The sequence below is a fragment of the Octopus bimaculoides genome, chromosome 4 (assembly GCF_046866305.1).
Source record: "Octopus bimaculoides isolate indiv1 chromosome 4, ASM4686630v1, whole genome shotgun sequence".
NCBI classification, from domain to species: domain Eukaryota; kingdom Metazoa; phylum Mollusca; class Cephalopoda; order Octopoda; family Octopodidae; genus Octopus; species Octopus bimaculoides.
The window spans coordinates 105,878,726-105,904,992 of record NC_142931.1 but is presented as its reverse complement, the minus strand read 5'-3'; the positions used below and the strand labels follow the sequence as shown (position 1 = coordinate 105,904,992).

At 37.4% G+C, this 26,267-nt stretch overlaps 1 protein-coding gene across 3 annotated transcripts in view; it reads right to left on the bottom strand.

The window, feature by feature from the left end:
• Positions 1 to 26,267, bottom strand: part of LOC106878608 (phosphatidylcholine transfer protein) — a 44,809-nt gene that overhangs the window by 13,418 nt on the left and 5,124 nt on the right. For all 3 annotated transcript variants that reach the window (XM_089351148.1, XM_014927879.3, XM_052967342.2), the window contains exons 2-5: positions 23,393 to 23,578; positions 14,753 to 14,936; positions 4,496 to 4,610; positions 3,392 to 3,471 (exon numbers count right to left, since the gene is read on the bottom strand). In XM_089351148.1, coding sequence (XP_089207274.1) covers positions 3,392 to 3,471; positions 4,496 to 4,610; positions 14,753 to 14,878 — 321 coding nt within the window. In that variant the 5' untranslated portion in view covers positions 14,879 to 14,936; positions 23,393 to 23,578. The remainder of the gene's footprint in view (positions 1 to 3,391; positions 3,472 to 4,495; positions 4,611 to 14,752; positions 14,937 to 23,392; positions 23,579 to 26,267) is intronic.

Genomic DNA, 26,267 nt, shown 5'->3' with positions numbered 1-26,267 from the left:
GATGTACCCGGTGCAAGCTATGGACACATAAGAGGTGCAGCAATATCAAAGGCAGATTAACTACAAAGTTAGTTTTTGTATGTGGCAGATGTTCAGGTGCAATAAACACTGTAAACAAACAGGAAACAACTTCTATCTCATTCCAGGGAGAAAAACTAGAGGTAGTTGATAGCTTCCGCTATCTGGGTGACCAAGTTAGTAGTGGGGGTGGGTGCGCTGAAAGTGTAACTGCTAGAATAAGAATAGCCTGGGCCAAGTTTAGAGAGCTCTTACCTCTGCTGGCGACAAAGGGACTCTCACTCAGGGTAAAAGGCAGACTGTATGACGCATGTGTACGAACAGCCATGCTACATGGCAGTGAAACATGGGCTGTGACTGCTGAGGACATGCGTAAGCTTGCAAGGAATGAAGCCAGTATGCTCCGCTGGATGTGTAATGTAAATGTGCATACCCGTCAGAGTGTAAGTATCTTGAGAGAAAAGCTGAACATAAGAAGCGTCAATAGTGGTGTGCAAGAGAGACGATTGCGCTGGTTTGGACATGTGGTGAGAATGAATGAGGATAGCTGCGTGAAAAAGTGCCACTCCCTAACAGTTGAGGGAACCCGTGGAAGAGGTAGGCCCAGGAAGACCTGGGCTGAGGTGGTGAGGCAAGACCTTCGAACATTGGGCCTCACCGAGGCGATGACTACTGACCGAGACCGGGCAAGCCAAGTGAGATCGTTGCCAGTGCCCCTGGACTGGCTCTTGTGCGGGTGGCACATAAGATGTACCATCCTGAGCGTGACCGTTGCCAGTACCGCCTGACTGGCCTTGTAGGGTTTTCGAGCAAGATCGTTGCCAGTGCCCCTGGACTGGCTCTTGTGCGGGTGGCACATAAAAGACACCATTTCGAGGGTGGCCGTTTTCGTGCGGGTGACACGTAAAAGCACCCACTACACTCTCTGAGTGGTTGGCGTTAGGAAGGGCATCCAGCTGTAGAAACTCTGCCAAATTAGATTGGAGCCTGGTGTAGCCATCCGGTTGCACCAGTCCTCAGTCAAATCGTCCAACCCATGCTAGCATGGAAAGCGGATGTTAAACGATGATGATGATGATGATGATGATATATATAAAACAATATATATATTGTAATATTTTGAATAAAGAATCTTGTTAATTCCATTTTCTGTTGTTTTTCTTTTATTTGTTTCAGTAATTTGACTGCAGCCATGCTGGAGCACCGCTTTTAGTTGAACAAACTGAACCCAGGACTAATTCTTTGTAAGCCTAGTACTTATTCTATCAGTCTATTTTGCTGAACTACTAAGTTGTGGGGACATAAACACACCAACATTGGTTGTCAAGCAATGGTGATGGTGGGGGGCAAACATAAATACACAAATACATACATACATATATATATATATATATATATATATATATATATATATATATATATATATACATGTATGTACAGTAGACTTTTTATCGCACAGCCACTTTATATAAACTCTACAAATACTATGAAATTCCTGAAGTATATCCAGTAGCATGTGCATTTCTACTGTATGATGACATCAGGTAACCAATAATTACGGACAAGCTTTGTACAGCATTCTACAAGGGTTTTACCTGAATCTCACTTAACTATAATATATATATATATATATGTATATATATAGCAATAAGGAAATGGAGGGGAATATGTGGTACACATCAACTTGCAGACACTGTACTATGTTAATTAACCTGTTTATTTTTCAACCAAAAGGACAATAAAGACAATATACAAACACATATGACACACTATGTCATATCAACAATTAAAAATTCAAAATGGCATCTAGTGACCGAAGAAGGGACAAAGTCTTACAGCTGTTTCGGCCTAGTGGTTGCATGCCTCATTCTAACACAAAAAAACAATGCGTAAAAGCTACAATATAATCAATTTTATTTAGTGTCTTCAGCGGTCAACATATAAACAAACAAACACACAAGTAAACTTTGCTTTTTATAAGTATATAAACTCTGTGTGTGTGTGTGTGTGTGTGTGTGTGTGTGTGTGTGTGTGTGTGTAAATATATATATGAGGGGAAGTAAAAAATTATCCGCACTTTCGCCCACCATAATATATCTTTATTATTGTCACACTGCCTTCTGCGCACGCGTGCTTATAGTTGGTACTATTGTGGTCACATGACTGAAGTTTGAGCCTGATCATGCCGTTTTTCTTTCTGGCTTTACAGTGTAAGCATGGCTGCTCCACTAGCAATGGGCGCCAAAGAAGAACAAACATGCTATACACAAGTGCAAACCATAATGGTAACGGAAAAAATATAGTGAAACATTAACTACACAAAGACACCATTATCACCCCACCAATGGCTGTGTAAAATATAGGAGGTTTTTATGCTGCACCTTGTATTACGAATATTAACACAAATACTAAATAATAGCCTAGTGGTAAAGGATTTTTCACTCGTGACTGTGAGATAGTGGTTTCAATTCCTAGACTGGGTGGTGTGTTGTATTCTTGAGTAAAACACTTCATTTCATGTTGCTCATCAATCACTTTGACATCTGACACGTGGTACACCATGCACCTGTTCAGGCAATGTCAATTTGATGGTGGGAGTGAGCTAAGGTACAACACATACATTTGTTCACCATAAACAAATTATTTGTGCAGGTCATTCAGCAAAAGCTGAACACTCATATGTTGTCCAAGATGGGAGAGACCATCACTAAATAATTAAACTGTTATACAAGTGGACCATAGAATACAGTTTTATAATCATCTTGATTGGCATAGCAAAATATTTTGATTGAAAATAAGTATTGCTAGAACTCTCTCTTTACTCTTTTACTTGTTTCAGTCATTTGACTGTGGCCATGCTGGAGCACCGCCTTTAATCGAGCAAATCGACCCCAGGACTTATTCTTTGGAAGCCTAGTACTTATTCTATCAGTCTCTTTTGGCGAACCGCTAAGTTACGGGGACGTAAAGACACCAGCATATCGGTTGTCAAGCGATGTTGGGGGGACAAACACAGACACACAAACATACACACACACACATATATACATATATACGACAGGCTTCTTTCAGTTTCCATCTACCAAATCCACTCACAAGGCTTTGGTCAGCCCGAGGCTATAGTAGAATACACTTGCCCAAGGTGCCACGCAGTGGGACTGAACCCGGGACCATGTGGTTGGTAAGCAAGCTACTTACCACACAGTCACTCCTTTATTCTTGAATGCTTTAACCTATACTAACCTATATTTTCTAACTCAAGTGAATTGGATAATTGGTTTTGGTAATAGTGATTCTACAACATTTACATCTGATAGTAGTTACAAAAGATACAAAAAATATCATTAATGATAGTTTCATATTTGAAGGATACATCACGGTAAGACATAGGTTTGGGGAATTTCACTCCCCAGTAGATGAGGTTTTTATTATCTATTGTTTTTTCATACAGCTCTGTAAATGACATAAGAAAAAGAAAAGAAAAAACAACTAATATTAACACATTTGATTGATGCAATTATTTTATTTACTTTTAATTGTTAATATCTTTTATTTTAAGACTAAAAATTAATTCTGTTCAGTGTTCATAGATTATAATGTTATAAAATTGTTAACTCTCTCAACTTTACATTATATCATATCATTTACAATGCTCATAAACTGAAATGTTATAAAACTTTGAAATTAAAATAATAATATAGCCTTTCATTCTCAATATTTTCTGGCTTATGATAAAATACAACAGCAAGCAGCATATTCATGTTCAAATCTGTCAGAATGTATTAAGAATGAATAGGTATGTTATTGTTTGAATGCTTGTTGTCCTGTGTGCACCCCATCAATTAGTACCTGTTTGGCAGACATCAGCAAGCATCAGCAAATAATTTCTTTGTTGATTTCTATAAACAAGAAACTCATGCTCTTGTTATATTTATGAGTCTGTCAAAGCAGCTTTGACTGAGGAGGCGCATAATAAAGTTGAAACACTGTTGTATCTCAAAGTTCTCTTACAGTGGTAAATCACGTGTATTATGGACACACATCATCAAAAGGGACTAGCTAATCTCCAATGATGAAAAATGACAGCAATCAGATATTCCTATTTGAATTTGCCAGAACATAAGAATGAACAGATGCAGTATTGTCTTGACTCTCATGCAGCCCATGAATTAAACAATCAACTTTATATCATATATTTTTTACACTTTTCATTATTATAAAACTGTGATGTTAAAACTATCAATTTTTTATTAGATTTTTTTTTTTAACATTATGAGAAACAGTGAATTAGCTAAAACAGGCGTTGATGTTCCAAGTTTCAGTGAAAGCCAACGATTTGATGGGCAAACAACAAAATTAAACTTATTCAGAAGAAATATATTTTTATACAATTTGATTTTTTAAAAAAATGTAACTTCACATTACTTCCTTAACAATAATAACCTTATTAATGTAATCAAGCAACTGATTCACTCACCATGTACATAGTTGTCCCATGTCTTACGATATTCAAGATCCATGTACACCTGTGAGCATATTTCAGGATCTAAATCCATTTCTCCAAAGACTTTGTACTTGTATAAACCTGAACTCTAAAAGAAATTAGAAATACTGGTAAGAAGTTGAATACAAGAGTAGAGTCAAAAACTTAATTGTTAAATGTAAATTTGTCTCTAAACTGATATGTATTTATTATTATAATATATATATTATTTTATGTATCTATATTATGTATTATTATTATGATTATTACTATTATATATAAAGACGGCGAGTCTGACAGAATCACTAGCATGTCAGAAAACATATTTAGCGGCATTTCTTACAACTCCTTTCAAGGTTGATAAATTATAGTATCAGTCAAGTACTGGGGTGGATATGATTAACTAACCCTATCCTCCTAAAATTACTGGCCTTGTGCTAAAATTTATAACCACTATTATTATTCTGCCAAAGTTGATTTATCCTTTCATCCTTTCGGGGTCAATAAAATAAGTCCCAGCTAAGCACTGGGGTCCATGTAATCAACTAGCCCCTCCACCAACATTTCAGGTTTTGTGCCTGTAGCAGAAAGAATTATCATTATTGTCATTATATATCAAATATCTCGTTACAATTATTATATATTAAGGTGGCAAGCTGGCAGAATCAATAGAGTGTAGGAAAAAATGCTTAGTAACATTTTTCCCAACTCTTTATATTCTGAGTTCAATTATCTGCAAGGTCAACTTTGCATTTCATCCTTTCAGGGTTGATAAATCATAGTATCAGTCAAGTACTGGGGTGGATATGATTAACTAACCCTATCTTCCTTGTGCTAAAATTTGTACTGGCCTTGTGCTAAAATTTGTAACCATTATTATTATTATTATTATTATTATTATTGTTGTTGTTGTTGTGAAAGCACATGGGTTAATGGTTAGGGTGTTTCACTCATGATCATAAGATTGAGGTTTTGATTCCTGGACTGGGTGATGCATTGTGTTCTTGGGCAAAACACTTCATTTCATGTTGCCACTCAACTAGTAAAAATGAGTAATCCTGTGGCAGACAAGAGTCCCATGCTGGGGAGACAAAATATATATGCCGCAGAATCTGGGAAACTGACTTTATAAGACAATGGGTCAGGAAGGACCTTTGGTCTTGCTTGTTTGATTATTATCATTAAGTATGTCAGCACAGTCATGTATTTCTAAGCTGATGGTCTAGTTGACTAATGTGGATGAGGCTTCTCTTGATTGTAATGGTGCAAGTGGTGTTATTGTTTTTCTCAGGTGTGGTACTGGTGCTTACTGCTGATGTTGTTGAATGGATCTTTCCTGCTGCTCTTTCTATTGATGTTTGGGATGTTGCTGCTCTTGGCACTGATGTTGTTGTTGTTGTTATTGCTGGTGCTTTTGATATTGTCATTGGTGTTGTGTTAAAGGTGTTTGCAGTAGCAGGGTTTTTCCTTTCTTTGCATGGGATGGGAAGCATTTAAATGGCTTGTCTTCCCACAAATGTCATCTTGGCTTTCTGCTCTCGACTGCTACAAATAACTGCATTCTATCAGGAATGTTGATCAGGTTAGGGACAGCTTTGATAATGCTCAGATCAGAGTGTGTCCACATTTCCATATCTGACCAATTTAGCTTTCCCATTATGTTGACTTGCAGAATTCTTGTTTTGCTCACTATGTCATATAATATAGCTTCCACCAGCAAGATGTCCACTTTTGGTGGCACCTCCACTACCTTTATTTTGAGCACCCTTTGACCAAAGTATGTGGGAATTAGGTAGGAATTAACCTTAATTCCTCACTTTTTTTGGTTAATTCTTCAGTTGAGAATCTTACCCCAACTGTGCCAAAAAGTCTTCCATGGGCAACATAAGTTTTTAAACTCCAGACAGGTCTTGGGCATTTTTCAGTCTGGGTCTGCATTGCTCGTTCCAGTTGCCTGGTCTTTATTGAAATATATTTATATAAGATGTTTTTTCCTTAGTGTTTACCTGTATTTCCTCTAGTATGTTAAGGAAGACTATTCTCCCATTCTTTGTTTAAATGCACTTTGGTGTTGCTTAATGTTTTTTTTCTGTTAACTCAACTTTTTTCATTTTGCAATAAGCTTGTGAGAAACCATTTCCATTCTGCTTAGAAATAAAACAGCCATTATTGTCATTTTATTAATGCTTCTGTTGGATTTGGTGATGGTGTTGATACTGGAGACAGTGGTGGAGGTTGTGCTTGTGTCATTTTAAAATATATCCTGCTCATCACTGCTACTTCTGATGCTGCTGCTGTCTGAGCTTTGTTTCTTGACCATAACAGCTGTTCCAACAGCTACCACTTCCCTCAATTTGGGAAGCCATATTGATATTTTTTGTTTTAAAATATTAAATCTTCAATTTTAAATCTAAAAATTTTCCCTTAAAGGGCAAATTCTCACCAGACCAGCACATTTCACTTGCAGTGAGCTGGCTTATTTAGCAAACAGCTAAAAAAACAGAATTGGAATACCAGCTAATAAAACAACAAATTTTAAAGAAAACTTATGAACTACAAACAAGTATCCACTCCTTCCAAACACCAATAATAATAATAATAATAATAATAATAATAATAGTTTCAAATTTTGGCACAAGGCCAGCAATTTGGGGGAGGGTTAAGTTGATTCCATCAACCCCAGTAATCAACTGGTACTTATTCTATTGACCCTGAAAGGATGAAAGTCAAAATCCACCTTGGCAGAATTTGAACTCAGAACATAAAGACAGATGAAATGCCACTAAGCATTTTGCCCTGCGTACTCACAATTCTGCTAGCTCACCTTTGGCTTGAGGTCAGCAATTTCAGGGGATAGGGGTAAGTTGATTACATTGACCCCAATACTTAACTGGTACTTATTTTATTGACCCCAAAAAGAAGAAAGGCAAAGTCGACTTTGGCAGAATTTGAACATAGAACATGAAGGCAGATAAAATGCCATTAAGCATTTCACCTGGTGTGCTAACAATTCTGGCAGCTTGCCACCTTAGTAACAACAACAACAATAATACAGTGAAAATAAGAGCACCACGACAAACCACAGCACATACCAAAGGCACACAAAGCTGTGCTCAGTAGTGCAGTGAAAGCACGTGATAAAGATAAGACTGCTGAATATTATAATAATTCTGCTTGTCATTCTGTTACTCAGCCCATCAGTAACACTTTCATGCGATTAGAGAAAAAAGGGAGAAAGAAAAGGGGGAGAGAGAAGTGCCCATGATGTGAAGTAGAGGGAATGTAACTGTAACGCTTTCACATGATCAGTTGAAGGGAAAGTGAGGAGAAAGAAAAAGGAGAAAAAGAGTATAAGGCAAAGAGTGACACAGAAAGAGGGAGAAAGAAAAAGAAAAGATGGAGAGAGAAAAAGAGGGAGAGAGAAGCGTCCATGATGTGAAGTAGGGGGAACATAATATTTATTACGTGGTTAAAAAAGTTAGATGAAAGTAGTGATGATATAGAGGGGGAGAGTTAAAAATATAATTTTAGCAGAGGGGTGATGTTCTGATGATGAATTTAAAGAAAGGCAGGGAGAGAGAGGGGGGAGATAATGATGATGGTGGTGGTGGTGGTGGTGGTGGTAGAGATGGAGGTGGTGGTGATGATTGGATAGTGAAAAGTGTATTTTTTTAAAAATTGAACTAACTTTTTTATATCACCTATCACTTAACACATGCACATAAGTGCAATCCCATAAAATATTCGTGCTTATTTACATGGCAGATATATGCAATTTAACTAAAGGTTGTATCATATGTACAGGATATTTTTTTTGTTCATGGGGAGAATAGAAAAATAAGAGTGCATATTTATTTCATGAGTGCTGTGTATTAAGTCTATAAAATTGTGCATAAAATATATAAAGTGTATATATAAAAGGCATTATGTAATCATCGTATTCCAATTTCTTTCTCTTTTCAGTGAATAGCAGATGAGCAACTATCTTTCCATACAGACACAACATAGGCTACACTGTCAGGTTTTTTGGATAAAGTTTTCAGAAATAACCAGACAGGTTTACCATTAATTCCATGAAATATTCATGGGTCCTGCTAATAATAATAATAATAATAATAATAATAATAACAATAATGCCTGGATGCAGTACCAGGCAGTGGCTCTCATGGCTTCTGATCTTAATTGATTGGAAGTGTTATCATGTACATTGTTTTGTCTTGGTATAAAAGATGGGCTACAGCAAATATTCTGTCAATACCACAGATTTGCTTGTCAGTTGTTTGACTTTAACCAGTTGAGCATGATCCTTAGTGGCTGATAATATGTGCATCTCTGATCACGAGCAGAAGTAGTAGGGGAGCATCATAGCCATGTGTTGAGAGAAATTCTTTGGGGTTTTAATAATTTACTTCTGGAAATATGGATGCTTCCTTCAACATCCTTAAACAACCCTTATTCAAGGACCACTTGAGCGGGGTGGGCTACTCGACCTGAAGACAATTCTAACTGGGCCCCACCTGCGAGGTCATGCGCTGTTTATCTTGATATGAGATCACCATGTCGCGCACATATGGTTGTGATGCATATGCCTGGTGTACCCTTATCAGATGGGTTGTCATGATGGGTGTACTGGGCTTCGTATATTTCACCCCAGTGTCCCTTTGATGGCATGCACTACTCTCTCACTCAATAATAATAATAATTCTTTAAGAGGGACAAGCAACAGTGCCTAATAATTGATGTGGCAGTGCCAGGAGATCAACATCTTGTCATGAAGAGAAAAACTTCACAAATATAGAGACCTGAAAGTTGAGATCACCAAGTTGGGGCAACTGCCAGAGTCAAATGTAAAAGTTGTTCCTGTTGTCATTGCAGCATAGAGTTTAATACCACCTAACCTAAAGAAACATCTGGACACTTTAAAAAATACACTGGAATCTTGGGTTATTGCAAGAATTGGCTTTACTTGGAACTGCACAGTTACTGCATAAAGTGCTGGCTATCTGCGGTCCTTGTTATGACTTGACAGACAGCAAAAATCCCCAGTACATACAATATCTTCAATCTACAATATCCCAATATTGGATACTGTGCAATGTCTTCAACAGTAACAACATCAACAACAGCAGCAGCAATAGCTACTATGATGACAATGATGATGTAAATATTCCATAAAACATTAAAGCTTTAAGTAATGTTTCTTATGGTTTTTGTTATTTTTTTAAAAGTAGGAATTGGATCAAAAGAAAGAATTTGCAAACAAAAGCAACAAACTAATTATGTATAATTAAGTAGATAGTCTGACTGCAATACTTTAATAATAGTGAATAAGTTTATTTTCATAAATGAAACAAAAGCACTGAAACTGAGCCAAAAGATTTTAATTAATTATAATTACACCTGCAGGGAGAAAAGAGAAAAATGAGGACAGTTTTTGCTTTGGTTCTTTATGTTCTCAGTTCAAATCTTGTCACAGTCAACTTTGCCTTTCATTTTGCTGAAGGCTGATGAAACATATACCAGTGAAGGCCTAGGACTGACTTAACCCATTAGCATTTAAAATGGCCATGTCCAACCTAAATATTCTATTTGTTTTATGTTCAAACTGGCCAAATCTTGGCTCTCACATTTATCTACTCTACAATGTCAATTTAAAAACAAAAAATCACATGATGGAAATCTTGAAGCTGTGAGATAATGCATGATTAATTCAAAAGAATGTGAATAAATGAGCATTATGTTCAGCAAAGTAATCTGAGTACTATTAGGTTGACCAACAGTTAATTTAAGCCAATGTGCAATGCGCTAACTTGTTACAAGGGAACTCAAATCTTCACCCACCTACATGTAGGGTTCTAAAGACAAGTGAATTGACAAATTAGCCTGAGTACATCTCATCACTCCTATTTTTGTCTCTTTCCAGTTCCAACTAAATCATACCCACCCTCTTCTAAAATGTGAGTAAGCATATAGCTACTCTACAGTAAAAAACCTGTTCTGCTCTGGCCCCATCTCTTAATCCTTTATCTCTTAGCATAAAACTACCTCTCTTAGGGATTTATAGTCTTGCAAGCTGCATGGTAACCTTACTAGTGATGGTAGCATGAAAAAAGAATCCAGTACCCACAGTAAGGTGGTTTGCATTAGGAAAGGCATCTAGCTATAGAAATCATGGCAAAATAGACAATGGAGCACAATGCACCAGATCCTCTCAAACTGTCCAACCAATGCCAACGTAGAGCATGGATATTAAAGTGACAATGATGATGATGATGATGATAATGAAGACCCTATATTACTGCCAACACACACACACACACACACGCACTATAATCTACCTATACATACATATACTCTTTCAAATATGCAAAGGTAAAATAAATAAGGACAGAAAAATCATCTTAATCATTCATTTTCATGAAAGAGAGGAAAGAACACTAGAATTAGAATTCATTTTAAAATATGGTACACAGACTGAGCTTCGGCAGTAATGGACAAAACTTTGGGCATGTTTCACTTTTATTAGATCTCATCAGTGAAACTAGGTTTAAGCCAGTCTTTTCCACCCAAGTTCCTCAAAACCTTACAACTCCTAAAGGTGTCGCAAGGTATTCTGCAAGAAACTGTCATAAACAGTCTAATTATATGTAAGTACAATTTTGAGGCAGTTTTTTTGTTTTTATGTCTATTTTTGAATTTTACTTTGAAAAGGTAAATTTATGAAAATATCACTACCAGTGGAAAATTCATGAGAGATATGATAATTGCTTAAGGCAAATCCATTTTGAACTGGATTAATTGAATAACATACTTATTCCTCTTAATAATAACAAATGTAGGCGCAGGAGTGGCTGTGTGGTAAGTAGCTTGCTTACCAACCACATGGTTCTGGATTCAGTTCCACTGCGTGGCACTTTGGGCAAGTGTCTTCTACTATAGCCTTGGGCCGACCAGAGCCTTGTGAGTGGATTTGGTAGACAGAAACTGAAAGAAGCATGTCGTATATATGTATTTTTCTATATATGTGTTTTTCTCCTTGTCTCCGTATTCTTTCTGTTGAAGAGCGTAGCTCGAAACGTCAAAGACTTTCCGTATTCCCGAGCGTCATACTAATACATCCTTTTGTTATTTACACCACCTGTCCTCGTCTGTTGTTGTTTTTTCGTATATTCTCCCATATATATATATATATATATATATATATATATATATATATATGTATGTATGTTTGTGTGTCTGTGTTTGTCCCCCCAACATCGCTTGACAACCAATGCTGGTGTGTTTACGTCCCCGTAACTTAGCGGTTCGGCAAAAAGAGACCGATAGAATAAGTACTAGGCTTACAAAAGAATAAGTCCTGGGGTCGATTTGCTCGACTAAAGACGGTGCTCCAGCATGACCGTAGTCAAATGACTGAAACAAGTAAAAGAGTAAAAGAGAGATATATAAAATCTGGGCAATGTTTCGGTATTAGTACATGATGTCAGTCATGAGTGAGTATGTGTATGAGTGTGCGTTTAACTGTTCAACTCTGTAGAAGCGGTGTAAGACAATGTCATGCTAACTCCTGATATCATAGACTTTTACCGAAAGAGGGCCAAAATCTGTACATGGACAGTAACTGTTACCTTGTCATTTAGTAAGGCTGAATAACATTATTCAGCATTACAAAATGACAAGATAAGTTTCATGGAATTCAAAGTACCACAGCAGCTCATTGTCATTGATGTACTAGTTGAGAGAGAGAGAGAGGGAGAGAGAGAGAGAGAGAGAGAGAGAGAGAGAGAGAGAAAGAGAGAGAGAGAGAGAGATTCAGTAATATCAAATCAACAAGGTCTGGGTTTCTTCCCATTGCTTATCTCCCAATCTTGAAATACATTGTTTGAATTTTATTGAAGCTTTCTTTCAATAGCAATGACACCTTTGAGGTGTAAAAATAATTGATATCACACACACATACATACAGTAAAGTCCGAGGCCACTGTCAACCTTTTCTCTGTAAAATATGTACTCTATATAAAAATTAATTTTTCAGAGAAAGCACATGAGAAGTGAAAATATTTGTTCGGCAATTTCCGTACAATTTTTTTTTATTTCTTTAATTTTTCTTTTCAGCTGAATTGTTTATTTTTATGGGTTTTTTTTGCGCCTGTGCGTGTATGTATGTATATTTGGATGTTTGTGTTTATGTGCATGTGTGTATATTGTGTACGTGTATCTATTTCTTCAAATTTTTTCTAGGTGAATCGCTTATGTTTATGTATTTTTTGGTGTACGTATGTGTGTGTATGTATACATATTTGTATATGTATGTATTTATGCTCATGTATGTGTATACACATGTATATTTGTGTATGCATATACTTACATACACAAATATATAGATACACACACACATAAACACATCATACACAAAAATACAAAAATATAAGGTGAAAACAAAAAGAGGAAAAAAAAACTTTACGGAAATTGCCGAACTAATATCTATCACTGCTCATATATATACCTTCTCTGAAAGATTTCCTGATTTCCACAAAGGCAAACTTTAATATACAATATATGTCTAGCATTATCAGGTATTTATACAGTTTATAGTAACAACAAAAGCAGGAAAATACTGTGAGTGTCAAAAAAACACAGTATAAAATATTGATTAAAAAATGACGTATGAATTAGTGCAAAGTCTAATTACATTTCAGATTAGATAAAACTCTCACAAGTGGTAAACTTGATATATTATCTCTCATAAGGTGGCAAGCTGGCAGAATAGTTAGCACGCCGGGCAACGGCATTTCGTTCTGAGTTCAAATTACGCTGACATCGATCTTTGCCTTTCATCCATTCGGGATCGATAAAATAAGTACCAGTTGAGCACTGGAGCCGATGTAATCGACTTACCCACTCCCCCACCCCGAAATGACTGGATTTGCACCAAAATTTGAAAGCAATATATTATCTATTTCAGTTTGTGAAGGATGTTTGAAGTACAAATGTTAATTTGTTTATAGCAACAAGAATCACCCATTCGAATAAACAAGGACACCGCTAGTAGTTAAATAAGGGCATTCCTACAGATTAGTACCCCACTAATTTAGTTTCTTCATAATTCCTTGAAAAATGCTTAGTTTTTAATAAAAGTTTGCAGATATGTATTTTAGATGAAGATTACAATTATATTCAGATCGTTCTTAAGCGCAAATCGCCACGACCAACAGTTTCCGTCACAAAAGCATTTATTTATTTTTTTTTCAGACTTATAAGTTTGAAACATCAAAACATCAACATAACGTAATATACACTCACCGAAAATATTTCTGCAAAATGTCATTTAAAAATATTCATTTTACAGAAAACTATGAGAAAACAAAATCGGAAAGTGTGAAACTGATCCGAAACTTCCTTTTACAAAAAATTTCAATATTGTCAACATAATTGTAATCCTTACTCTGGAAAATGTATCTCTATAAAGTTTCATTTTAAAATATACATTTTTCAGAAGGTTATGAGGAAACAGATTCAGTGAAATCTCAAACTGTAGTTATACCTATTAGAAAATGTTTCTATACCTCGAAGCCCTCTAAGTATTATCACAGATTTATATAAAGAATGTACTTGACAGAGTGAAAACAACGATTTATTATTTGAAAAGTATCACAAAAAGTAAGATTATGTATGAGGAATTAGTAAAACTTAATGTTAGATGTAAACAAAAACAGAGGAAATGAAACTGAAATACATAAATAAAGGATTTCTATGGCAATATTCCACACAACGCAGTCAGGAAGCGCTGACTATTAAGTGGTGTATAAATAATTATGTTAAAAGACTACTGAAGCTGTAAGAACAGTAGAGACAAATGTAAATACTTTTATAGTCATGGCAGTTAGTAATTACATATATATAAATATATGATTTATTGCCATGTAGGTATATATATTGTCCTAAATGGATTTCCACATCTGGGTAGCATGAGGTGACCCCACCCCCACTAAATATGTCATTTCTGACATTTTTGTGGGAAAAGTTCGTCTGCCAAAATTTGTTTCTATTTACTTCCTGGAGTGACACACGATCAGTAAATTAACTACAATAATTTCAGGTTCAGTGAGATCATAATTGCTCAACAAAGTGTGACGTCTCGCCAAAATGAATTGTTTTTTTGTTTTTTTTTTACCCAACTCATGTGAATCGTGTTTACATATCCAGTAGATTTATTTATATATTTTTGATTTCCTACATAATCATACTCACAGCATTATATAATCTGTAGATTTTCATTCCGTGTGATTCAGTAAAAAATTCCCATTCTTCTAATTTCGGTTCGTCTAATTCCTCACAAGCTGCCGTAAATTCCGAATCTTCAAACAATGCCGCCATTTTATGATTAAAGATTAATAAACACTATTTTTTTCCTGTTTTTATACCATAAAAATATCTAAAAAAGAAGATCGATATTCTGTTTAAAGGTTACAGGTGAAGAAATTAGCTGTCACGCTGTCAGTAACTTTCACTATCTCGGGTTTCGGTTCAATCCTAGCGCGGCCCCTTCACACACTTCCGCTCTCCAATGTCCGCTCCTCGTCCACTGACGACCGATAATGATTATTCATAATAATTCTTCTTTGAAAGTATATAAAAATAAAACAATCTCCGAACCTTTTATTACATTACTCATGTTATATGGTTTCTTATTAAATTAATATGTTGCTTAGCGTTTGTGATCAATGTGTTTACCAGACATAAACCCACTGTTCGCATAAGATAGTGTAGGAAAATAGAAAAACCATTTCAGTGACATTTCACGTTTTATTGATCAATGAACCTGGAATTGCTATTGTATACGTAATTTTTTTTATTTTAATTATCTATCGTGTGATACTTGGGAAAGTAAATAAAACTATTTGGTATCCCATCTTCGACTTTGATTCCTTGTAACTTCCCGAAAAAAAAAAAGCATATTTTTTAAATGAAATTGTGGAGAGACGACTTTTTCGAATGTATATGCTACAATTACGTCGATAAAATCAAGATATTTATGCAAAAACGTCATCTAAAAACGCGTACTTTAAAAAGAGTTATGAGGTGACAATGTCAAAAGAGGAAGAATGATATGAAACTTAAAATTTGTTTTCGTAATATTGTCAACATAACTGTAATCTACACCCTCGAAATCGTGTCTGTAAGATTTAAATACAAGAATTATTCATTTTACAGAAAGTTATGAATAAACAAAGTGTTGGGGTACCAAACTGTACGTATGCCATTGTTTATATTATTTCTCTTCATCATGTGATGCATTTCATTTACTGCTTTTCTTTATATCTCTTAGCTTCACACTTCTACCTTATTTATTTATCGAAGATCGCCTATTTATCTATTTTTAAAGTCTTCACTTTATCTTTTTATTAAATAATTCTTTAATAACATTTCTATGAATCCTTATTAATGTATGCCTTTGAAGGCCTTAAGCATCATCGATTTCTTTAGCGCTTTCACATATTTAGTACATGGTGCATAAAAATGTCCCGTTTTATGTAATTATTTGAAGGTTGTTTCTTTGGAGTAATCAAAAATATATTTTTGTTTTACCTAATTGCTCACAATTTATATTAGTTTCTTTTTTAAATGTTATCCTTTATAAACAGGTTTAATTGAATGCATTTTACTAAACAGTAATACATTAATTTGAAAACCTGCTTATGATATAGATTATTTATGAATAACTAACTAGATAATTAGATTCTAAAGCATATATTCGATTGTTGAATAGGAGTGATGGACAACACTGGTTTGATGCATTCAATCAGAGTATAAAAATATTGGGAATAAACCTGGAGTAGCATGTTTGTTTGATATTAGTGTGACAGATTTTTAAAATCTATAAATCCAATAGCCATGTTCATATCAAGGCACAGAAATATAACCTGGAAAAAAAAAGAGAGGCCTTTCTTCTTGTCATTAATCAGTATTTACAGACCTAGCTACCTAATGACTATTGATATCACTAATAGCGGCTGTGACGACAGATTACCGTCGTTTCAGGCTGAGGATTAAGTTGCTCGATCAACTTGAATTACTTGCTCCTGAATGTGCGTACACAGACATGTGCACTCTTAACGTCTCAGGGAGAATCAACGTGTATCACAAGTACAACCCAGCTGACGAGCTTCTAAAATGTTTCAGTCACGAGATATGAGTCGACCTGAAGCTATGCCCAAGAAGCTATGCTGTGAGACGGAAGCTGGGACCTTGTGGTTGCAAAGTGAACTTGTTAGCCTTTTGTTTATTAACGTTAATATGACGGTTTCTAATTTAAGCACAAGGCCAGCAATTTTGAAGAGAAGGGGTTAGTTTGATACCATCGGTTCCAGTAATTGACTGGTACCGTATTAACTCCGGGGGTGAGGCTGGGCAAAGTTAAAGTTGACCTCGGCAGGATTTGAACTCGGAACGTAAATAATCGGAATAAATTATTGAAATGATTTTCCTGCCACCCAAACGGAGTGGCAACGGCTAGAAGTAGGTATTGCAGCCGGATGCACGATATCAGTCATCTTATTCGTGCTAGTCATGGAGATGTTACTAAGATCAACAAACTGTGAGAAAGCTGCTATAAAGATACCATTAAGGGCATTTATGGACGACGTCACTCTACTATCGGAAAGTAGAGAAGCAGCAGAGGGAACGTTAGCGCGGTTGGATGAACTGATAGGATGGGCAAGAATGAAATTCAAAGCCAAAAAATCTCGAAGCGTGGCTTTCGTGAAAGGAGTGCAAGAAGTGAAATTCAGGATAGGAGATGAAGACATACCAAAGGTGAAAGAACAACCAGTAAAGAGTCTCGGCAGATGGTATAGAGACTTATTAAATGATAAGAAGCAAGGGAAAGAGACACACAAGTTAGTAGAACAAGGATTAAAGGCAATTGACCGAACAACACTGCTGGGAAAATTCAAATGTTGGATACTGCAATTTTGACTGTACCCAAGGATAATGTGGCCATTGCAAATGTACGAAATAGCCTTGAGTAGAGTAGAAAGGATAGAACAAAGATGCAGTGTGTTTATCAGAAAATGGCTTGGTCTGCCGAAACCACTGAATACAACTGCACTATATGGAAAACCCGTGCTGCAACTACCAATAACATCGATCACCGAAGAATATAAAGCAGGAAAGGTGAGGACAGTAATGATCCGAGAAAACCCTCCAAAGGTATGAACAGGGAGGAAATGGAATGCGGAAGAGGCAGTAAACAGGGCGATCAGAATACTAAAACATGCCGATATAGTTGGAGCAACGCAAGAAGCAAGAGCCGGCCTAGGGACGAGCAGTTTCAGGCTATTTTGCAAGAGCAGTATAAAAGAGATGAAAGAGGCAGTGGTACACGAAGTGAGAAAGGAGGAAGAAGAAAGGCGGAATGTACATTTGGTACAATGTAGTCAACAGGGGCAGTGCCTGAGATGGGAGGAAAACGTGGTCAGTCGCAGAATCTCATGGAAGGAACTTTGGGCTTGGGAACAAGCAAGAACAGCCTTCCTGATCAAGTCTACCTTCGACGTTCTACCCTCACTGGCGAACTTAGTCCGATGGAACATAAAAACAACCGATGAATGTGGATACGGTGAGACACGTTCTGTCAAGCTGCAGACTAGCACTAGAAAGGTATACATGGCGCCATAATCAAGTCCTCGGCGTCATAAGCGCAGCACTCAAGGAGAAGATCGAGGGATACAATTGGGAAGAGTACCCCAAAGTGGAAAAACGCAGGAAAATATACTTCCAGAAGGAGGGAAAAGGACATAAGATCAGGCCTCCAAATAAAATATACGAGATAGACGAAAGATGGATGGGATACTGGGAGCTGGCCACGGATTTGGGAAGTCTAGCAATTTTTCCACTTATAAAAACAACAAAAAGACCAGACTTAGTCATATGGAACACAGAACGGAGAATAGGAATCTTGCTAGAACTGACAGTACCATGGGAAGAAAACATCGACAATGCAGAGAAACGAAAGGAGAAGAGATACGAGAAACTAATCGAAGAGTGCAGAGAACAGGGATGGACTGTCAAGTACTACCATCTGGCAGTGGGGGCTAGAGGCTTCATTGAAAGGAAAATGACAGCGCTATTCAAGAGAAGATTTGCGTTTTCAAACTCGGAACTGAGAAAACTGATAAGGAGGATACAGGAGGTGGTCGAAAAAGCCAGCTTCTATATATGGCTGAAGCGGGAAGACCGAATATGGCTTGAAAGTCATAACATGCCTAGGTGAGACAGGCTGACACTGAAGTGGCTTCGCGCCCTCCATTGTCAGTTAAAGTTTAGACATTGTCATGTGACAACTTGCTGGTGCTGCCTACTGGACTCTAGCAGTGGGAAATTTAGACAGTGTCACGTGACAACTTGCTGGGGCAGCCTGCTGGAGCCTAGCAGCAAGTATAAAAAGGGGAATTTGACATGACAATCAGTCGGACGCTGACACTCGTTGATGCTGCATCGAAGAGGCCAGGGAATAGAAGAAAGAAGACATGCACCCAACACCAGAGCTGAAGACACCTCCGAAAGGGGGGGGGCCCGCCACGTCAAAACGGTAGAGGAGTAGGGGCCGAAACCGGACGTGGTTCCTCCTGATGATGTCTTGAGCTAACTGGATCCTACAAAGGAGCTGTTGTGGTAGCAGACCACGAAACATGGTTGAAATTCCTAATATGATATTACTTAAAGCTTTCAACTAATGAAGAATTCGAGTTGTTTTGCAACAAAATATTTACAATTAGATTGCAGCAGTGATTTTAAAACGTACTCCTGTGTACGTCCGTGTTGTTATTTTTTTTATAGTAATAGACTTTCATAAACTTTCAATAATATGCATTTACAAATAATAACTAACCGTTTTACAAAATTTAATTAGAAAATTGGACAAAACAGAGAACACAATTGAAAAAATTAAAAAGAAAAAAAACCAAAGCAATTCATCACCTTGCAGGCACTGGGAAACCTTTCTAATGGCTATTGATGCACACCAGCACGCTTGCAGCGTTGCTGTGGGTGATGGCAAGGCTGATGCACTGGAACAGCCAAGCACCCTCACGAGCCTCACCAGTTGCTTCTGCAAGGCGAGTTGCCAGTGAAAACAGGAATCTTGCGGTTAGTGGTCTGACCCCCACCAAACGTCTCGAACACCACAGGATGGAAAATGTAGTTGGCCAAGAGATCGTGGTATTTCAGGATTTTGTTCCATTCGGCCACAGAAGCTGTGGATCTCACCCTGACCGCAGCATTTAGGATGTGAGAAGAAGTGAAGGAGTTGCTAACTGTGACATCCCAGACAAGGCCTTGCGACTGGATGGTTCCAAGATGGAGGGGATGTTTGCCTGGGCCAAGCTCCTCTTGAGTATCAGGTTCCACCTCAGGAGTCCAACAGGGTGACCCACTCAGACCTGCTCTGTTCGCACTAGGCATTGATGACATCACCAAGATGGGGGTTGAGCTAGACCTTAACATCTGGTATCTCAATGATGCTTGTTTGGGAGGGACCTCCAGACAGGGTTTTTGCCATTGCAAACATGATGGTTGGGGAGCTTGGTCACCAGGGTCTCCAAGTAAACAGCCCAAAATGTGCGTTCTGAATCCTCAACCACCTGGCTTCTCAACATCAACCAACTATTGACTTTTTTGCAGAGTCCTTCCCTTCCATTGTGGTCCTTCCCCCATCAGCTTGATGCTCCCTAGGAGCCCCAATCACTGACCTTGCCTTTGAGTCCATCTTCCAGTTGAGGGTGCCTGCCCTTGAGCAAATGCTGAAAAATATTGAAGCTATCGAACCCCATCAAGGCTTTTTCAAAACTAAGAATTACCTCTCGATCCCCAAGCTTCCGTATTTACTCAGAGCCAGCTCATCTTACTGATTCCCATCATGCCTCCAATGCTCCGACAACCTAATCTTTGAGAGACTCAAATGCTTAGTTAATGTCAGACTCTCTCCAACATCCCGCAATCAGGCTGCATTGCCCAAGCGATTTGGAGGTCTTATTCTTTGTAAGTGTTTGTCCCTCTCTCTCCTGCTTCCTTTCCTCCACCCACACCTGCTCCACCCTGGTGAGCAACATCCTCTCCTCTCCAACATGGACCAGTTCCAACAGGGAGTTGGATGAAGTTCTCCAACACTGGAAAGAATTGGGCCTGTCTGTAGGTGCTAAATCTGGCAAATAGGGCAGGTGTGAAAGTTATTTTTTACTAAACATAACTAGTCCAGGAACTTTTTGATACCACCTTGTATGTGTATATATTTTGTTACAGGTTAGACAATGGAGTCAACAAATAACAACAAGCCCATATAATTCAATTATGTATTGAGAAAGAAATATTGCAGTGCCGATGGACTGGCTCCTGTGCAGGTGGCACGTAAAATACACCATTTCAAGCGTGGCCGTCGCCAGTACTGCTGGACTGGCCCTCGTGCTAGTGGCACGTAAAAGCACCCACTACACTCTCGGAGTGGTTGGTGTTAGGAAGGGCATCCATCTGTAGAAACTCTGCCAGATCAGATTGGAGCCTGGTGTCGCCTCCTGGTCCACCAGTCCTCAGTCAAATCGTCCAACCCATGCTAGCATGGAAAGTGGACATTAAACAACGACGACGATGATGATGATGAAAGACAGCACAAAGCTGTTATAATATATTTCAGTCCAAGACACAAAGCTGTAACAAAATAGAGTTCAAAGCACAGAGCTGTTACAAATAGATTTGAGTTAGTCAGTCCTGGAGATACAAAGTTGCAGATTTCCTTGGCATGTTCCAAATTCTCGATATGCTGGTCAAAACAAAAAGGAGGTTGCTCTTTTTATCTTCTTGTGTTGTTGTTTACTGTTTTGGTCGTATTTGCAGCAGTAAGTCAAAGAGAAAGATAGAGTAACAATGAATAGAGGAGGAAGACAGAATGATGGTATCATTCTGCCTGTCCTTTTAGCAGCAGCAAAGAAAGACAAAATGACATTTGCCCTTGAAATGTGAGTCAGCGAAAGCTGTATAATAATCGTCTTCTTTTCACCAACTAACTTGTCCTTGCAGGATCTTAGTATTTATAATTGTCACAGAACAGCAAGAAAGAGAGACTTATTTCCGAGAACAATGGGGAAATCTGCTGTAGGTAATTCTTATATATTTTCAGCTTTTGGTAGCATAGAAGAGGTCAAAAGGGTTAAGTGGAAAAGACATAAATTGACTTGGCAAGGCCATGAGATCAATGTAACTGGTGTCAAGCATTGTTTCTCTGTGAGAAACTGCTGTTGTAATTTAAAGGAGAAGTCTATAGATTCATTTTTGAATCTATATGTCCAAATGAAATCCACTCGTAACACTCCCACCCCCTTAGGGAAAAGAAAGTTTCAGAGAAGATTTCTGTAACAATAACAATGATAATACAATTAACCAATCCCCAACTGGTGCATAACTTGTTGAAACGCCTTAGACATGAAATTTGAGCCCTGATCAAATTGAACAACATCTGGCAAACCAACTAAGGTAAAAAAAAACTTGATCAAAGCCATGGCAGTCTTACAAAGAGGAATAGCTTTAGGAAATCTGGTAGAAGCTCACATGATGGTGAGAAGATACTGATAACCAACTTAGTCTTAGATAACAGACCAACACAACCAAAGATAACCAGACTGAAAGGTTTTCCAACAATTTGGCATGTATGACAGGCTTTACAAAATTCAGCCACATCTTGTCTCAAACTAGGCCAAAAGAAATGTGCCAAAATTTTTGCACAAGTTTTATTTATACCTAAATGACCTGAATAAGACTTTCATGTGCCAATGAAAGTACATGACTTCGTAATAATTTTGGTACCACAGTTTGATAGTACACTTTCAAATCATCCCCCACAGGAATGTCCGGTGGCCTATATTTCCTCATCATAACACTATCCCTAAAGTAGTAACAAACTGGAACCTTGCTAACCTCCTCAAAAGAAACAGCCTTATTAGCTAACTTCTGCAACTGAGCATCCTCACCCTGTGTACTAATAAGTTGCTCTCTAGAAAGAATGTGGTCACCACCTGACCCACCATCAGACCAATCTCGAGATCAGAATGAACACTCTGTTTGAAATCCTCCATCAAAACTAGCTGCCTCAAACTATCAAAATCTGTGAGTGCCTTAGAACTACACCACTTATCAAACAAAGTTTCCTTCTCCCTAGCAAACTCTACAAAAGTCTTGTTGTCCCTTTCATGAACATTCCTCAATTTTTGCCAATAAGCCTCAGGCACTAACTCATAAGCTTTTAGAAGAGTCCTCTTAACCAGATCATAATCAGAACTTTGCTCTACAGATAAGGACGAAACTGTGTCCTGAGCCTTACCTTTCAGCACAGTGTGCAGTAGCATAGTCCATGACTCCTTAGGCTACTTGAGGTTTTCAGCAACATTTTCAAAATGCAGAAAATACTTGTCCATCTCTTTTTCATTGAAATGGGGAACTAGTCTGGCATGTCTCGCAACTTTGAAAGAGGAAAGGTGTTAGGAAGGAAAAGAAGTTTTTTAGCTTTTTAAGCTCAATTTCCCTTTCAATTTCAAGCTTTTTAAGCTCAAATATTCTAAATTCCATTTCATTTTCAATTTCCAATATTTTCAATTGTAATTGAAGCTCAAGCCTTTTTATTTCCAAATAGCCTGAAGGTTCTTCCTTTACTATTTCCAAAATATCGTGTCCCAAAACTCCTTCGTTGATGAAGTGATTCAAAATGATTTTCAAAATGTCTCTAATGAATTCGGACACTGGATGAGCTCCAATTTTGTTACGGGTTAGACAATGGAAGCAACAAATAACAACAAGCCCATATAATTCAATTATGTATTGAGATAGAAATATTGCAAAACTTACATGAAAGACAGCATGAAGCTGTGATAATATATTTCAGTCCAAGGCACAAAACCATCACAAAATATTAGAGTTCAAAGCACAGATGTTACAAACAGATTTGAGTTAGTCAGTCCTTGTTGATTGAAAATCCAGTGTTGGAGATACGAAGTTGCAGATTTCCTTGGCATGCTCCAAATTCTTGATATGCTGGTCAAAACAAAAGGGAGGTCACTGTTTTTATCTTTTTGTGTTGTTATTTACTGTTTTGGTCACGTTTGCAGCAAGTCAAAGAGAAAGATAGAGTAACAACGAATAGAAGAGGAAGACAGAATGATGGTATCATTCTGCCTGTCATTTTAGCAGTAGTGGAGAAAGACAAAATGACATTTGCCATTGAAATGTGAGCCAGCGAAAGCTGTATAATAATCGTCTTCTTTTCACCAACTAGTCCTTGCAGGATCTTAGTATTTATAATTGTCACAGAACAGCAAGAAAGAGAGAGACATATCTCTGAGGATATTGGGGGAAAACTGCTGTAGGTAATTCTTATCTATTTTCAGCTTTTGGTGGCATAGAAGAGGTCAAAAAGGTTAAGTGGAAAAGACATAAATTGACTTGGCAAGGCTATGTGATCAATGTAACTGGTGTCAAGCATTGTTTCTCAGTGAGAAAATGCCATTGTAATTTAAAGGGGAAGTCTATAGATTCAGTTTCGAATCTATATGCCCAAATGAAATCCACTCGTAACTATATACATATATACACACACATATCACTTGATAGCTGTGAGCAAGTGTCACATCATTCACATAATGTCTTTTGTTTTTAATCTTTTGTGGAAACTTGCTTGGGTTTTCTACTTACCAAAGTCATTTATGAGGCTTTGGTCAGCTGTGAGCTGTAGTAGAAAATACTGGCCCAAGGTACTGCATAGTGAGACTGGATCTGAAACTATGTGGTTGGGAAGCAAACTTCTTAACTACACAGCCATATCTGTGCCTGCTTCTCTCATAGAAATGGAAGAAAGGAATAATATCTGGTCAGTGGATATCTAGTGAAATCATCATCATCAATGTCTGTTTTCCATACTGGCATGGATTGGATGGCTTGACAGGAACTGGTAACGCCAGGGGCCACTCCAGAGGCTTGGTTTCTACAGCTGGATGCCCTTCCTAACACCAACCACTCTCCACAGAGTATACTGGGTGCTTTTTATGTGGCACCAGCACAGTTGCTTTATAAGTGACACCAACATTAGTGCTTTTTAGGTGGCACCAGCACAGTTGCTTTATAAGTGACACCAACATTAGTGCTTTTTAGGTGGCACCAGCACCCATATCAATGCTTATGTGACACTTTTGTCTTAGGATCTCAATTCCATTATGGTGGGTGGGTTTTCTCAAGTACAGCAATACACCACATATCTTATCCCTCTGTCATCTCCTTTGCAAAGTTCAACGTTTTGAGATTGACCTTCAAAAGTGATAAAGAAAGTTAAAATGAATTCATTTACTAAATACCAGCAATGTCTCTGGGTAGGGTTACTAAGTGTATATGTAGACCAGATGTCTACAAACAACTAACTTTAAACATTCTCTAGAGACAATTGTAAAACTACATCTGGATCTTGTTCAAAACGAGGGCACCAGTTTTCATTAATGTTTTATGTAGTGTTTTTGGTACCGAAAGACTTTCAAACTTCGTATACTTATCTATTTTGTGTTATAGAACAGAAAAAAATTTTTGTATTCGGATTTATTTCATGTAAAAAATTGTCTTATTTCGATAATTTCAACCAATCACTGACAAGTATTCAGCTGTTTACAGTTACTCCTAAGCGGTGTAAGGCGTATTTAATCTCCATTACTTCTGACATTTTGCAGAGGCAACACACATGTGTTCGTTTTCCCTAACCCTAACCGACTTGCTCCTTCCCTCAAAAACCATGCCTTGTGCCTATAATAGAAAGGTTTATTAGCTACTGCCAATATGCTTCAGCCATTTTTTGACAAGGAAATGATAATTTTATCACCGCCGCGAATCGTTTGTTTACGTAGTCAGCACTTAATTTTTACGGCTGAATGGACGTCAGTCATTGGTTGAAATTACAGAAATACGACGACTTTAACATAAAATAACTTGCGATGTGCGTTTTTTTGTTAAGAAGACTAAGAGAAAAAGATGTTTTATATGACACATTCTACCAGTGTCCCAAGTTTCAAAGTGTTTCGTTAAGAAAATACTGGTGCCCCCGTTTTGAACAAGATCTGTTACACTCAGAAGACTAGTTAATTTCCCTAGTGACTCTAATTTGGTTTTTAGATTATTTTATTTCACACCATCCACACTGAATTTTAAGTATTTCTGAAAACATGTCAGACTGCTTCAACTTTAAATAGGACATCATCATCATCGTTTAACGTCCGCTTTCCATGCTAGCATGGGTTGGACGATTTGACTGAGGACTGGTGAAACCGGATGGCAACACCAGGCTCCAATCTAATTTGGCAGGTTTCTACAGCTGGATGCCCTTCCTAACGCCAACCACTCAGCTGTTATTTATTTATTTACTTACTTATTCGAACTGAAATTATTTCTGCTGCTGTAAGAAAACTCTCATGATACAAAAACAATAAATATTTACAAATGTAAACAAAAACTTCATTTATCCTTTCTGTCTATTCTTGATAGAATGGTGGTGGTGGTGGTGGTGGTAGGTCAGTGATGTGAACATAGCCTTCTCTTTCACATTAAGAAATAGAATTAAAGCAAAAACAAAATATATTAAACCAGATTCAAAAGAAATGTGGAAGCTTAAGCTTAAAACTGCAAACTTTTAATTATATAGAGTTGATTTACAATTAAGAAAAACAAATATTTACACTCAAACTACTCT